At 40.1% G+C, this 15,806-nt stretch overlaps 2 protein-coding genes across 2 annotated transcripts in view; both read right to left on the minus strand.

Annotated features, from left to right (window-relative positions):
* The window catches only part of LOC136250839 (uncharacterized), a 177,557-nt gene that overhangs the window by 51,284 nt on the left and 110,467 nt on the right, over positions 1 to 15,806 (minus strand). The gene's annotated exons all lie outside the window — the stretch shown is intronic.
* LOC136251615 (uncharacterized) overlaps positions 1 to 15,806 on the minus strand; it is a 90,836-nt gene that overhangs the window by 19,040 nt on the left and 55,990 nt on the right. The window contains exons 6-9 of the mRNA XM_066044072.1: positions 8,685 to 8,873; positions 8,425 to 8,610; positions 6,663 to 6,863; positions 2,482 to 2,679 (exon numbers count right to left, since the gene is read on the minus strand). Of these exons, the coding sequence (XP_065900144.1) occupies positions 2,482 to 2,679; positions 6,663 to 6,863; positions 8,425 to 8,610; positions 8,685 to 8,873 (774 nt within the window). The remainder of the gene's footprint in view (positions 1 to 2,481; positions 2,680 to 6,662; positions 6,864 to 8,424; positions 8,611 to 8,684; positions 8,874 to 15,806) is intronic.

Here is a 15,806-nt window from a genome sequence, read left to right on the forward strand (position 1 = left end):
AGTAAACTAGCCACTGGTATAACTACAATTTTATGAAAATTTTTTTTGACTATGTATGTAGTAGCATAGGCACATGGCCATGAGTGGTGGTTTCCTGACAAAGGTATATCACGAGAAAATGACTGAGCAGGTCATATGGAGTCTCCAGCCTTAATATATTGTACTGAAGAACATTAGTAGTGCATTAGTGTGGCTTCTCGTTCATGGTGAAGAGTTAACTTGTACAAATATTGACAATATGGTCACATAACTGGCTATAGCTATATAGTAGAGCAGCATAGCCCATAAATATGGTGATTCTGTGCACTTTGTGAGTATCAATTTAACTTGGCACATGGACTGTGCTACTGATGACATTTAATTTTGGATATAGTGCCATTGTATATTTGACCGTCAATTTACACTGAAATGTTTCAATTTTGTCTGAAGTATTATTTTACACAGTTAAAACGTGGTTTCAGATTAAAGTCTTGCTGAAAGAACAACTTGGTTTTTATTTGAAGTCAACAGGTAATTTCATTCAATAGTTAACATGCTGATTAGTGTGGAAACACCCCGGGGCAGTGTGCACTTGGCATATTCGAGCAGTGCACACCCCCGGGGTGCAATCAGCACTTACCATGTATTTAGTATGTGTACATACAAAATAGACACGACTATATAATGTTTTCCTAGCTATACACACCACCCTTCCACCGCACCCAGCTCTATTGCCTACTTTTTCCTAGTTCTAACCACAATAACATTTTCCACAAAGCCATAAAGTGTACGCCACAACACCAAACAAACACTCACGCAAATATCTACAACATAACATTGCACCATTGCCATAAATATACATAACAGCACAAAACACAAATAACATTCATACAGATATCTATACACAAGTACTTTGGGGAAAGGGCAACTGAGGAAATTGTTGGAGTAGGGTGTAATAACTTTTGCACAAGCCACGCAGACAAGCATTGTGGATATGGCATAACTGGATTTACAGTTGACCATGAAGCAAATGTGTGTTCCAATTAGTACAAGATTGCAGCAACACACCATATATGCATAGCAACACAACGTGATAGCAGCAACCAATGAATAATCATATAAGTTAAATTTTTTTGCATAATTGATTTGGTTTTGGCCGTGCACAGATAATTAGCACTTCATCCACCTGCCCTTAGTACTCAGTTGCCGTTTAACTATACATGGGTATCTAAGTTCAATATCAGTGATTGGATGAACAGCAACCAAGCAAATAACTAAATGATACATACAGCCGTACAAAGCGCATACAACAACATATGCACTGGCATATATACTTAATGCATGGTTTTGGGTGGGAAGGAGGGAAAAGTTTTTGTGTCCGCGAACATGCCATGCACTATGGCATGTGCTCGTGATCTCTAACCTGTCAAACCAGTTTATTACAATGAATCATTGTGACGTCATTACATCTCATGTATCCTACAAGATTGGTTCAACTTTTACCTGAAACAAAAAGTGTTGATTTCAGTTTGTGGTGCTAGCACTGCTAATATACAATGCCTCTCTAATGGACCTTACAGACAACTCAAGGATTCTGTGTTGGTGAATTTAATTACTTTACTCGAAAGGCTAGTTTATCACTAAAGGATGCTAGCTTCATTTACTGTGGTATGGTACGTAGGTTTGCATTGTATCCATTCTACGCCCACACCAAGGCATGTTAACTTCAATTTATTGCATTGCAATAAATTACATTTATGATCATTTGTATTAGCCATGAAAGTCTATGAAGGTACCTACCCATTGGTAATTTACACCCCAAGGGCAGATAAATGATCATAACTTGGAGTGGAATGAGTTACTGACTTCTAAGTTGTTTCATAGGTCAACACCTTTAATTTAGATAAGGCTGCAACAAATATTTGATTCATTCACATATTTGTTCGTTAAGGTTTTATTCGGATACTAAGTTTACCATTTAGATATTCATATACTAGTAAATTACAAGTGTGTACAGTGGAAATGGCTTTGGTTACCAGCTATATTTCAACATGATGGCCTGTTCTGCTATGTAAAACTGATTATAAAGACAACTAGTATTAATTTTGCATGTATTTCAGAAACAAATTGGTAAGTATATGGCAAATGTTGCTGAATTCTAGCATTAGTCTAAATGTTATCAAGCAGATCAGTATTCGTTCGTTAAAACATCCAAATTCCAGATACTAAGTTTGACATTCGTTGCAGCGAGCCATGTTGTAGTAGTGTAAATTAATACTTCAGGGAGGAACAGACAAAAATGGTGAATAGTCAGTGCAAACATGGCTCAAAGGTCACCAAAGGTATAAAGTCTGCGATGGCACTATATCAAAAAATGAATGTCATCAGGAGAACAATTGATATGGAAAGTTTCATGCTTTTCTCACAAATGACAAAACTTTCGCACTATGCTGCTCTACTAATACAGCATCCTTGCATCATAACATAAGTATAACAATATACCATTAGCTGAATCATTGTAGACAGTATCTGCAGTATCTGCTTTTCCTCTCTGTGATCTTCTCATCCACACAATCATCACCACCAACACAACAATAATGATTATAGCCACCACAACTCCTCCTATTATTCCACCAATAACAGCAATAGATAATCCTCCTGATGAACCACCACTGCTACTGCCATCAGACTGAGGTGTTTCTGATAACAAGTAACACAGGGTATATAATGCATTATCCAATACAATGCCTTGTACAACATCTACCTCAAACATATACAAACACCACCTGTTACATGAACATACAGAACATTGTGACCTACTCTATTCTAGACACCAATAGGGACAGAGTGAAGAAGGATCCTTTATTACAGAACATTCCTGCATACAAGTACACATGTATATACGCAAACTTATGTGAATGATAAGTATACAGGCATCCACAATTCAATCATAAACATTACTTAACCTAGTTAATAATAAGGTGAAACAGAAAATGGGCACAGAAAATGGGTCAAAGAAAGGGAAAAAAGCTCCAACTCTAGAATTCAAACTGCAGACCACCCAATGTCTAGTCAGACACCACACTCATTCTCCTCCAGGAGGGTTGAATTTTTCCTGGCAGTATTTATTGTTAGAGCTTTTCAGTGACCCAGCAAAGCCTGACGGCATCTTGTGCAGATGACCTTGTTTCACTGCCTTTTGTTTCTATGGTCCCTACTCAAAATGTAACAACTTAAATTTTTCTTACACTTGTTTGTTTGCTTCTTTGTAATAACATACTGGTAATTCATTACTGGTGAATAGGGACAAGTCTACTTGATTTATTCTGCCTATTTTTCTTTTAAGTAATTGCCAATATTTACTCAAAAACTATCTATTTTGTTCAGCATTAACTTTCCCAGGGAGAAATGACTCGCAAGACCTTGCAAAAAACGGGTAGTGCTAAAAGCCGGAACGGAATGGAACCAATTGGGGCGCGCGCCAAGTAGAAAAGCTTCTAGAACAGATTTTGTGCCGTTTCCAACTGCCACACAGTGACTACAATTGTGCTAGAGTTCGTTTCCTTCTACTTATAAGCATTCTAGAAATCGCACTCTTAGAGTTTCTATTTAATGCCCGTCTCATGGCATATTGTGTGCTTACCAATCCATCAAATTCTGTTTAATCCTGATGTAGAATTACTTCTTTATCATTCTACAAGGTAAACTACTGTAGTATTTTCACGTTATAGTCGTGTCCAAGCCTTTAGTTACAGTGAGGATGGTCTTCTGAAGTCTGCTAGCATTGGCAATAATTTACAAGTTAACCTCAGCGCATGTTAGTTAGTGGCTGTGAATTATATACTTACAGTGGTTACAAAAGTATAGTTTAGCGGGTTAAATGATAGCTTTTCCAAGTAGGTGATTGCAAAATGCATTCTTGCATTGGGCATTAAATAGAAACTCCGAGCGATTTCTAGCATGCCTATCGTATTTTGCATGTCGGTTGTCAGTCGTACAAAAATTCTGAATAGGACTCACGTGAAAAACAACTAATGATAAGTGACCAGACATTTTCAAATTCTTTCGAAGTATCTGATTGGCTGTTTTTTACGTGATATCGCCAGCGAAATAAATTGTAACTGACAACCGTCTTGCAATCTAGAGTATAAGTCTAGTCACTATGTGATAGTAAGAAACGGTGTACAATCTGCCAAAATGATTATTAACTTGGCGCGCGCCCCGTTCCGGCTTTTAGTACTACCTGTAAGAAACTGGACATTTCCGTGCAAGAATCTTATACGCTACATTTGCATTGCTTGCAAAAATTTTGCAAGACTTGCAAGAATCTTGTAATAAAAAGGAAAAATTTTTTTATGCAATCTTGCTTGCAAGTCTTGCACATCATTTCTCCCTGGGTTTGCTAATTGACCATTTCTAAGTGCATCTACAGTTTCACCTTAAAGTGACTGTTCTATTAGACTTCATTCTTACCATATATAACATAAATATGTCACTGTTCTATTCGAGTATCTCAATCACTATTTACTTTTCCCATAACAATTAGCAAATGTATGTTGATATTTTGTGGCTGATTGCTCTATTAGAGCATTTCAATTTTTGTACAATGTTTACAGTATGTTCCTACACAAAAATTGTGCCTATTAATACCAGCATTTGCTTTTACCCACCTATTATGTACCTTAAATTGATGCATTCCTACTTGTGAACCAATGCATACTGCATCAAAGAAAAGAATAGCACCAGATACATCATTTAAATTTAGTGTGCAACTGAGCACATGCTCTGACTATTGATGACCAGTGGCATACTGTAGCTACCATTGGGGCAACCGAGGCAGCTGCCTCGGTAAAAATGCTCAACAACAGGCTGAGCAGGCCTGAGTTTTGGCACCCCGGATTTTTTACTCAGACGTTACTAGACAGCAGTACTGTACCCCAGTAGCTGAAAAGTGATCCAGCACCATGAAAGGCACCATGTCACCATAGGCTCCAGCCCTGCTTGGTACTACAGCCATAGATTCTATTTTGTGTCAATTGTGTGGCTTGAATTTGTAAAAGATCGAGATACTCTAATAGAGCAGTCATCATAATATACTCTAATAGAGCATTCAATACAGATTATAGCCACTGTTCTCATTACACTGCTTGATTATTTCTATTTATGTAAATTGTCTTTACATTACTTTTCAAATATTCCAATGAGATAACTGCATGGCATCGGGCTAATTGATCATGTATACTGTGCATTAACAGTTACAATCAAAAAAATAGCCTGCTCCACATGCCTTTTCAAAGCATATACAAAATTTTCCTTGAGGAAGCATTCCCCCAGACTTCCTAGCTTGACATGCTTAGCGTATGCAGTTGAGCATCACATGAAAGAGATAATCATCTCAGGCTTAAACATCACATCAGATCAGTAAAATGTAGCGTGCATGACTATGACAGTTCATGGATGCAGTTCATGGATGGCCTGACTGCTCAAAATATCTCCGGAGTAAGTTGTGTTGCATGCAATTAAACTAGTCCAATAATTGAAGCATGGTATACTGTATGCTGGAGCATTACTTATGACATGTAGAAAAATGCCCAGAGTCTTCTAAAATGGTTCAGTTCCTTCATCCAACCTGCAAATCCTGTACCACCCATGTTTAAAAGCATTTGTGAATCAGTTGAGTTAGAAATAGACCCTCTCCATTTGGTCAATATATAAACTTTGCCTCGGTAAAACTTTTTTCCTGGCTACGCCACTGATGACTGAAAGATGGAGTGGCTATCCTGTTTCATTCTCAGCTACGTATATTCCACCTGTTACACAATAAAGTGCCTCTTAATAATTAATCCAGTCACATGGATATTACGACTCAATGCACGCCCAAACTATCAATTACTGAAAAGAGAATTGCTATGTTGCACCTGTTATACAGCATTACAAACAAAGAACAGTAAAAGAAACATCTACGCAATAAATCCTGTCACACTACAGAAAATAAAACACTGAAGCCATCACAAGTTACCACAAATCAACACCTACACAGTGGTGGAGAAAGAAATGAGACACAAAGGAGGACAAAAGTAAGTTCATGATGCATGCATTGTAGCTGCTATGGTTGGCAAAAAGGCACATCTTAGGTAAAAACAATGTTGAACAGTGAAGAAATCAAGCCAGAGCCTTACCCATAATTGAGATATGCTTAGCTAAAGGCCTCAGTTAGTTTTAAAAATTGTGCTAAATGAAAAAATCATAGAAACTTGTTTGAAGGGTTTGGGATCACTCTGAAGACATTTATGAGCATGGTTATGTCTATCAATATGGCCAAGCTGTCATGAAGAAAAAATGAGGCTGGTTTTGGGTAAAAAAGTCCAAACCTCTATGATAATAGCAAATATTATAGAGTAAGAATTCCACCAAACTTTAGTCATTTATGGTATCAAACAGCATATGCGTTGCATTAATATTACTTACCTGTATATACAGTAGTAGAGCTATGTACGTGTGTGTGTGTGTGTGTGTATGTGTGTGCGTGTGTGTGCGTGTGTGTGTGTGCGTGTGTGTGTGTGTGTGTGTGTGTGTGTGTGTGGTGTGTGTGTGTGTGTGTGTGTGTGTGTGTGTGTGTGTGTGTGTGTGTGTGTGTGTGTGTGTGTGTGTGTGTGTGTGTGCATGTCTATTCCATAACACACCTCTTATTTTATTGCACATAATTTCATCACCACTCCAGCTCCCATCGCTTTGACAAGTCCTATTGTCACTACCAGTTAGCTCATAACCAGTGTTACATATGAAACTGCATGTGTCTCTCTCAAAACCTACTCCTATACTACCAGAGCTACATGATGTTATCTCTCCATTGGATGGTGTTGTCAGGTTAATACACTGAATATCTAAACGTAAAAATAAATGATGTATATAATGATTCACATTTCAATTACTGATGGCAAAGTTGATGTTGTGTTGCTTTTAAAATTTTCATTTGAGGTGCCTAGTAATGCTACTGGCAAAAATGAAGTATAGATACCAGCAATAAAAAGTATTGAAACAAGATATATAAGAATGATGGTATTACAACATAGCACGGTGGGATCCCTACATTGGTGTGTTACAACAATTCCTTTATTCAATGCTAAGTAGGGATTTTCTACTGAGCTATACTGTAATACCATCATTCTTGTTTAACTACTTTTTATCACTCGAACCCTTAAATTTATATTATAATACGTATGAGACCGGATCTATATGAAAAAATGGCATAATGGTACACTTTTAAAATTCCTTAATATCAAATATTTTATAATCTACATAGCCAAATGTATGCTCTGGCAAAGTTTCAGTCTTGTATGCCAATACCTTTTGGAGTTACAGCCCTACAAAGTAGCAACAACAGAAAGATCGATTTGCACAGTAATTACAGGAAAAATAAATTACAGGCGCTTACAAAATCATTGTAACTTTAGAACGCCATAGTGTACAGAGTTGCAACTTGCACCATCATGTTTGTCATGAATAGGTAAATTCATTGCTGGTAAGTTTTTCTTTACATCACTTTTCTTCACTACATACAGAGACGAAATCGGTGAGTAAAAATCAGTCATGTACAATCAGTTTGATTTGGCTGAAAAAGGGTCTGTAACTCATATATCCGTTAGTCTACTGCAATGAAACAAAAGATTTTTGAACTCCTCTTGAGTAGGCAAATAAAGTGATATCAAAGTTTTTACTGTTAGATCTTTTCTTCACAAAGATATAGCATTTAAAATTTTATGAAATACACAATTATTTTATCAATTGTAATCAATGGTTTATACTGTAAATTTAGGCTATGCTGGGCTTTCACAGATCCGGTCACATAATACTAGTTCGTTTAGTTTATGTTCACTGAACAACAAATAATTTAACATGGATAATCAGCCACAACTCTGGATATGTTTATTGCATTCACATGAACTTAATACCTTAAGTTGTGTGCCAAATTCAACATAATTGGATTATACATTTGTGTTTTACAGCAATTTTCACAAGGTGTACAGAAACACTAACAACAAGAGTTCATAATCACTCTTGCTAACACTAAGCAAAATTAAAACTCTTCTCAGAAATGGCCAGGAATATTTTGTATGCAGGCTACACTACCACGTAGGAAACTACTACACACTATAAAATCTGCTCCATTCAAACTAAGGATTACAGAGCTATGTATGAGTGAAAATCACATTTTTTCTTCCTGCTAACAACATATTGGTATGCCATGCTAGTTCCTTAGATTGCATGACACACTAAAGTATGTCTTGATCTAGTCAGGTATATGGTTAGTGGGTCACATGTGTAGTGGCCATAACAGTTGTTGATGATGTAATGTAAGTAAAGAGTGCCTCTGATCTCTTAAAAGTGGGTGGGTTGCATTTTGATATACACATTGAACAGATACGGACTGAAACACTGCTTTACCAGTACAAATAGTCTCATCACCACTCCAGCTCTCATCACTCTGACAGGTCCTAGTGTCACTATCGGTCAACTGATAACCAGTGTTACATGTGAAACTACAAGTGTCTTCATAGGAGGGAACTCCATCATCTCCCAGTGAACAAGTGATTGTTCCATTATTAGGGTCATTCAGTGAAGTACATGGAACTACATGAAGTACATGGAACTACATGAAAGACCTTACTAAAGCAAACAGTTACAAATACGGACACCATTTTCACCTCTTCTACACATGGCTTCAGTACCACTCCAGCTCCCATCACTCTGACAGGTCCTAGTGTCACTACCAGTTAGCTCATAACCAGTGTTACATGTGAAACTACAAGTGTCTTCATAGGAAGGAGCTCCATTATCTCCCGGTGAACAAATGATTGTTCCATTATTAGGATCAGTAAGTCCTGGGCAAATAACTAAAAAGTAATTTAAATACCTGCATTGGGTCATAAACTGTCCATGTCATAATCATGTGATATCCAAGTAGTGTTCAAATTACAAGTAGCCATAGAAAATAATAAGTAGGCTAGAAAATAATTTCACTGTATCTAAGCAAGGATTATGAGAGATACACATTAGATTTTGGACAGGTGTGTTACATAAGTTGTATACAACATTAAATGATATTTGTACCACGCTTGGTTTTAGTTTAATAACATTCATTTTTAAACCCAATGTATAATATTACAGGTTCATTGTAGTATGCACACCCACTTAGAATTGCATTATTGCTATTGCAACATGACAGTAAAACCAGTTGAAAATCTGAGAAACACCATATCACAAGTAACACCCTTTCACACGACAACAACCGAACCAATCTGTCCTAGCTAGAAGAAACTTCGGTGCGATCACTCAAATATTGCTACCCTTCCTGTCAGTGATATAATACTGCCTTCATCAATGAATAAAGCAAATGCACCTAACCAACAGTTTTCGTCTTTTACTCATGAAAGCTCTGACATACCTATCCTACCATTGAATAAATTTCCTGTGGTCCACAATGTTGATTTCTCTAGTAAATGTATTTTAGAAAAATTAGACTCAAGTAAATCTGTTAATCCAGACAGTATCCCTACCGGTATTCTCAGTCATTTAATGAAGGAATGCTTCCTAGTGACTGGCTTCAAGGTAATGTTATATCTATATATAAAAAGGGTGACAGAACTATACCAGCTAACTACAGGCCCATCTCAATTACGTCTGTGTGTTGTAAGGTTGATTTATCATTCTATTATGCCACACTTATATAGAACAGAACAACATACTTAACCATGGTTCCAGGACAGATCACTCATGTACTACCCAACTACTTTCGATAATTGAGGAACTAGCCAAGAGTATGACGATCGAGTCAAATTGATGTGTTCCTTTTTGGATTTTGCCAAAGATTTTGACACCGTGCCCCGCCAACGTTTGTTTATAAGTTACAGTCTTATGGTACAGTATTATTGGTAAGATTCTTCAATGAATATCCCAACAGCTGACAAAAAGAGTGGAAATGATGTTCCTGCTACATTGGGAGTTCCCCAAGGAGCTGTATTAGGTTTCCTTATGTTTTTGTTATACATAAATGACATTAGTAAAAACATCTCATCACCTATACGCTTATTTGCAGATAAATGGGATTTAAACGATTGTTTAAATGAATTAATGTTGGAAGGAGCAACAGGCATACAAAACAGGGGTATTACAAATGAATCAGCACAGGGAACAAGCGTGCACAAAAGAAAATTAAGGTGGGTTCCAAATAGAATGCTCAGCGCACGTGCACTGAACACGTTTAGCACAAACACCTCGTGCCCCTATCACCTTGTGTCCTACACAGTTATCCGCGATGCCAAAGAGAAAGACCGCCGCGAAGAAGATCCTCCAGAGATCTGCGAAGGGCAAATCGGCAGCCGCAACACCGACGTCTCGAAAGAGAACAAGGCAGAGCAGTGAAAATGGCGACGAAGGACGAAGCACGGACAAACGCCAGCGTCGAACAGAGGAGGAAAGCACAGCCGAGAGTCTCACCGCAGCTGACATCCCCAATATTGTGACCACCATACTCAAATCTCTTTCTGCCAGCGGCTCAGACCGAACGTCGGACAGTCGACCCAGTAATTCCGCGACACCCGCGAGCAACAGTCCTTCTACCACGTCGGACTCCACAAACAGATCTACCGATAGCCAAGTCTCCCCTTCGCGTCCTTTGACAGCAGAAGATGATAGCTTCAATTTATTGTTTTTAGTATATGAACAACACATAGCTGATTAGTAATTAACTCCCGAATTTGTCCACACAACGTTTAGATCAAAGCACTGGTGGTAGGAGCCTTGACCACGTTGAAGAGTTTGAGCTACCCACAGCACCAGCGGGTAGCACTAAAACACCGTCTCCAACACCAGGCTCTGCTTCGGCGAACCTCCCTCCTGTCCTGGTGAGCAGTGGGCTGCCCCCAATTCCTGCCAAGTTGGTATCAAGAGCACAGCATGGACTGTTTGTCGAAATGGCCGACCTTCTCCCTCAGAAGCTCTTATCTCAAGAGTATTACACGGGGGACAGCACATCCAGTCCTAAGCAGAAGCATCACGATGTTGCTAATATCATAGAGTGGGTGCAATGCTTCGGCATTTACACTGCTATTATTTCTAAAAAAGAACCTGATCGGACAGCTGACCTCATTGGCTACCAGCAAATGATTATTGACTCTTCTCAGAATTGCTGTGAAGGTGGCTGGTTAAATTACGATCGACACTTTAGGCTGAAAGCATCGGCCACTGGATTGAAGGACTGGTCATCAGTGGAAATGAACATCTGGAAAAGGGCCTTTCCTGATAGAGTCAAGCAGTTCCCACCACAGTATACACCATCTTACACTAGGCAAGGTCCACAGCGCTATTCTGCCAACTATTCCCAACCAAGGGAACGGAAGATATGCCTTGAGTGGAACGACAGTCCCAATCCCAACTGCCCTTACCCCGATTGCAAGTTTGAGCACCGCTGCTACAGATGTGTGTTCAATTCTAGAGTGACAGATACAAGACACAAGGCTCTATTTTGCCCAAACATGAATAAAAGGCGACCCCTTCTTGGTGCTCCTACCACCACCTCCCACAACTGAGACAAGCCACGCCCACAACTAACTGCAGTGTATATTATCACATTGTTAACATTGTTTGCCATATACAAAGTGTCTGTATGTAAGCACAATCTTTTAATCATATGTACGTACATAATATACACGGAGGCTAGCTTGATAACAGTTAGCTGGTTAACTGTACACGTAAAGGGGGAAGTGTCATGCATTCATGGCTAAGTAGTGCTGCTTTTGACATCACAATTTTGCACGTATTGTGTGCATGCATGACTGCACAAATCATTACCTCTCCTCCCCCCTCAGATGTAAACATTCCTGAAGTGGAAGCAACCATGACCACTCCAAGGTGCACCTCGTATGACAATTGGATACCGCAATGGAAATCGCACATCAGTACTGCTAAACATGTAGCAATTGTGCCACCCACAGCCATGGCAATTACAACCCCATTACAGACAAATAACTGGATTTCCCTGCTAAGATACTATCCAAACCAGGAGTTAACCTCATTCTTCATATCAGGTCTCCTTCATGGCTTCAGAGTTGGCTACAGCTCTCAGAAATCATTGAAATCAGCCAAACGGAACCTTCCATGTGCCCTGGAACACCCAGAGGTGGTAGACCAGTACCTGGCAGAGGAACTTGCTCAACATCGCATAGTGGGCCCATACCATACTGTATGGGCCTCACAGTTGCATATAAGCCGTTTCGGAGTCATACCGAAGAACCATCAACCGAATAAATGGAGACTCATAACTGACTTATCCCACCCTGCCAACCACAGTGTTAATGACGGCATCCCTAAGACTTTGTGCTCTTTGTCTTACATCACCATAGACAGTGCCATTAAGCACATCATACAGCTGGGCCAAGGAACATTGTTGGCAAAGATCGACATCAAACACGCATTTAGATTGCTCCCAGTACATCCAGCAGACCGCCACCTACTGGCCATGCGCTGGAGACATCAGATATTCATAGATACTTGCCTCCCCTTTGGGCTGCGTTCAGCTCCCAAACTCTTCAACGTCCTAGCTGATCTTCTATCATGGATCCTGGAGCAGCAGGGAGTAACACCTCTTCTGCACTACCTTGACGATTTCCTTCTGATAGCCCCTCCACAGTCTTCTAGTTGCCAACATAATCTATGTGTTGTTAAGCAGGTATGTTCCCAGCTTGGCATACCACTAGCTCTAGAGAAGGTTGAAGGACCAACCAATTCGCTGACCTTTTTAGGAATCACTCTGGACACGAAACAGATGGAAGCACGCCTACCAAATGAGAAGTTATCCCGCATCCGCACCACAGTTAGATCCTGGCTCCGCAAGAAAAAAGCCACTAAACGTGAAATACTCTCACTCGTCGGATTACTTCAGCATGCCACTAAGGTAGTAAAGCCTGGCCGCACATTTGTGGCTCACATGTATGCCACAGCTGCCAAAGTTAAACGACTCTCCTTTTACACCAGACTCACAAAAAGTTTCCGTTCAGACTTACAATGGTGGCACATGTTCATCACTAGATGGAATGGTATCAGCTTTCTTCACAATGCCCCCTCAACCAGCCATTGTGACTATCAGATAACCACAGATGCCTCTGGTTCATGGGGTTGTGGGGCACACTTTAATGGAAGATGGTTTCAGCTCTCGTGGTCAGCCGACTGGGCTTCTATCAGTATAATGGAAAAAGAGCTTGTCCCAATTGTGCTATCCTGTGCCATTTGGAGCAAGACATTGTCACAGTATAAAACTGAGTTCAGGTGTGATAATCTTAGTGTCGTAGAAGCAACAAAGAAAGGATCTTCTAAGGACCCTATGGCAATGCACCTACTTCGGTGCTTGTGGTTCCTCACAGCAATGTTTGACATCAACATAGAAGTGTCCCATATCCCAGGGGTGCTAAATACTTCAGCAGATTTCCTGTCCAGGAATCAGCTGGCACGGTTCTTAAGGCTTCATCCACAAGCGTCAACCAGACCAGAATCTATCCCACCAGCCCTGGTAGCTCTTATCTCACCAAAAAGACCAGATTGGACGTCATCTACATTTCGTCGTAATCTCCGGAAATTGCTCCCACTCACCAATTGACTTCTTACACCCAAATAGTACTCATCTTAACCTTCTGCACTCGTAGTTATCATATACACAATAGTTGTCAGTTTTAGTAACATTGTATATTGAACGTTTCTCAATAGTTGTCAGTTTTAGTAACATTGTATATTGAACGTTTCTCAATAATACCCATTGTATGTTTTCAATGTTTCTCATTTACTAATTACCCATCCCCCCCCCTATATGCTTGGTGACGGGTACATCGGCTCTTGTATAGTTTTATCAATTGTGCATTGGACGAATAAAAGTAAACCAGGCTACCTTTACCTCCCTACTGCAGGTCATCCACAAGGGGCAGCCACACTTGCTTATAGTAACATCCAGCAGCTACAAAGCCAAGCCCAACAGTTCATCACTCTTGGTTTAGCTCCCACAACAAGATCGACTTACTCCGCAGGCTGGAAAAGGTTTACAAGCTTCTGTGCAGAATTTGGACTGCTGTCCATGCCAGCAAGTGAACACACCCTGCTGTTGTTTGTCACATCATTGGCGGTTAGCAATCTGTCATATGGCACTATTAAAGTATATTTATCTGCTGTTCGCCACATTCAAGTTTTGTCCAGCTTTCACACAGACCTCAACAACCAGTTTACCCCCAGGCTTCAGCTTGCACTAGTTGGAATCAAAAGAAGTCAAGCAGCTGCATCCCCCCAGCGAACACGATTACCCATCACCCTCCAAATAATGCAGAAAGCCAAACACTTGCTCTCCCAGAAATCGTCTTATGACAACACAATGCTTTGGGCAGCCTGCTGCCTGGCTTTCTTCGGCTTCCTGAGAGTGAGCGAGTTTACAGTGCCAACCCAACATGATTATGATGCATCAACACATCTATCTCTAAGCGACATCTCGGTCGACAACCGCAATAACCCCCAGCTCATCAAAGTACACATCAAGCAGTCAAAAACAGATCCATTTAGGCAGGGCACGGATATCTACCTGGGAGCAACCGACAACTCTATTTGCCCTATATCCGGGCTAATACCTTATCTCTCCATAAGGGGAGCTCAACCTGGCCCATTGTTCATCACCAAGGATCATAGATATCTTACCCGCTTGCTGTTCAGTCAAAAATTAGACACTCTCTTAGACCATCTCCAAATAAACACACAGCAATACAATACTCACAGCTTCCGGATAGGGGCAGCTACAACCGTAGCTCAAGCATTCATACCAGACGCCCACATTAAGATGCTTGGAAGATGGAGAAGTGATGCTTACCAGCAATATATCAGGACCCCACCACGACAACTTGCCCACCTCTCCAAGCGCCTGGTATCAGCACCTATCTCTCAAGGTGGCAGCAGCCATGCCACTTCAAGTCATTAGTTACCTTACTAATGTGTTACGTACTCATTTAGTTTATTGCATTGTTATAGCTCATATCGTACACAAAATTATTCAATCACAAGTGATGAATGATTCAGGTACTTCATTATATAAAAGAATAATAGTAATTAATGTGTTTTTTTTTTTTTTGTCTTTCATTTTTTGTATAAAGGAATAATACAACGACCACCCAAACACCAATCACAATCAGATCCTTGGGTGAAAGGTCACCTTAACTGCTCCCTTTCTGTGGCTTAAAAAAGTTGCAAGAGTCTGGGGTGGGACTAGTGCTAGTCTTGCCCCCAGACATCTTGCTCCCCAAGTATCTGTGTTTTTAAAAATCCCGATATTAACGGCTCACACTTTCTCCCCTACATTACAATAAACAAAGAATATTTCAAAAAATAAAATATCCTACAGCTGTCGGGGCCGTGTACATTTACCAAACACCTCTACAATCATTTGATTGGGAGAGGTCTGTGGCAACTGCCGCAGGAAGACGGGTGAAGGACCACCAGATGATTAGCAGCGGAGTAGTAAGCAGTCGCGAGTCAGCAGTGTAAGGTGAGTGAACAACATTAAATGGGATTTAAACGATTGTTTAAATGAATTAATGTTGGAAGGAGCAACAGGCATATAGCAAAACAGGGGTATTACAAATGAATCAGCACAGGGAACAAGCGTGCACAAAAGAAAATTAAGGTGGGTTCCAAATAGAATGCTCAGCGCACGTGCACTGAACACGTTTAGCACAAACACCTCGTGCCCCTATCACCTTGTGTCCTACACAGTTATCCCCATTCAGCCCCCACCCACCCTTGTT

Source organism: Dysidea avara, chromosome 3 (assembly GCF_963678975.1).
Source record: "Dysidea avara chromosome 3, odDysAvar1.4, whole genome shotgun sequence".
Taxonomy (NCBI): domain Eukaryota; kingdom Metazoa; phylum Porifera; class Demospongiae; order Dictyoceratida; family Dysideidae; genus Dysidea; species Dysidea avara.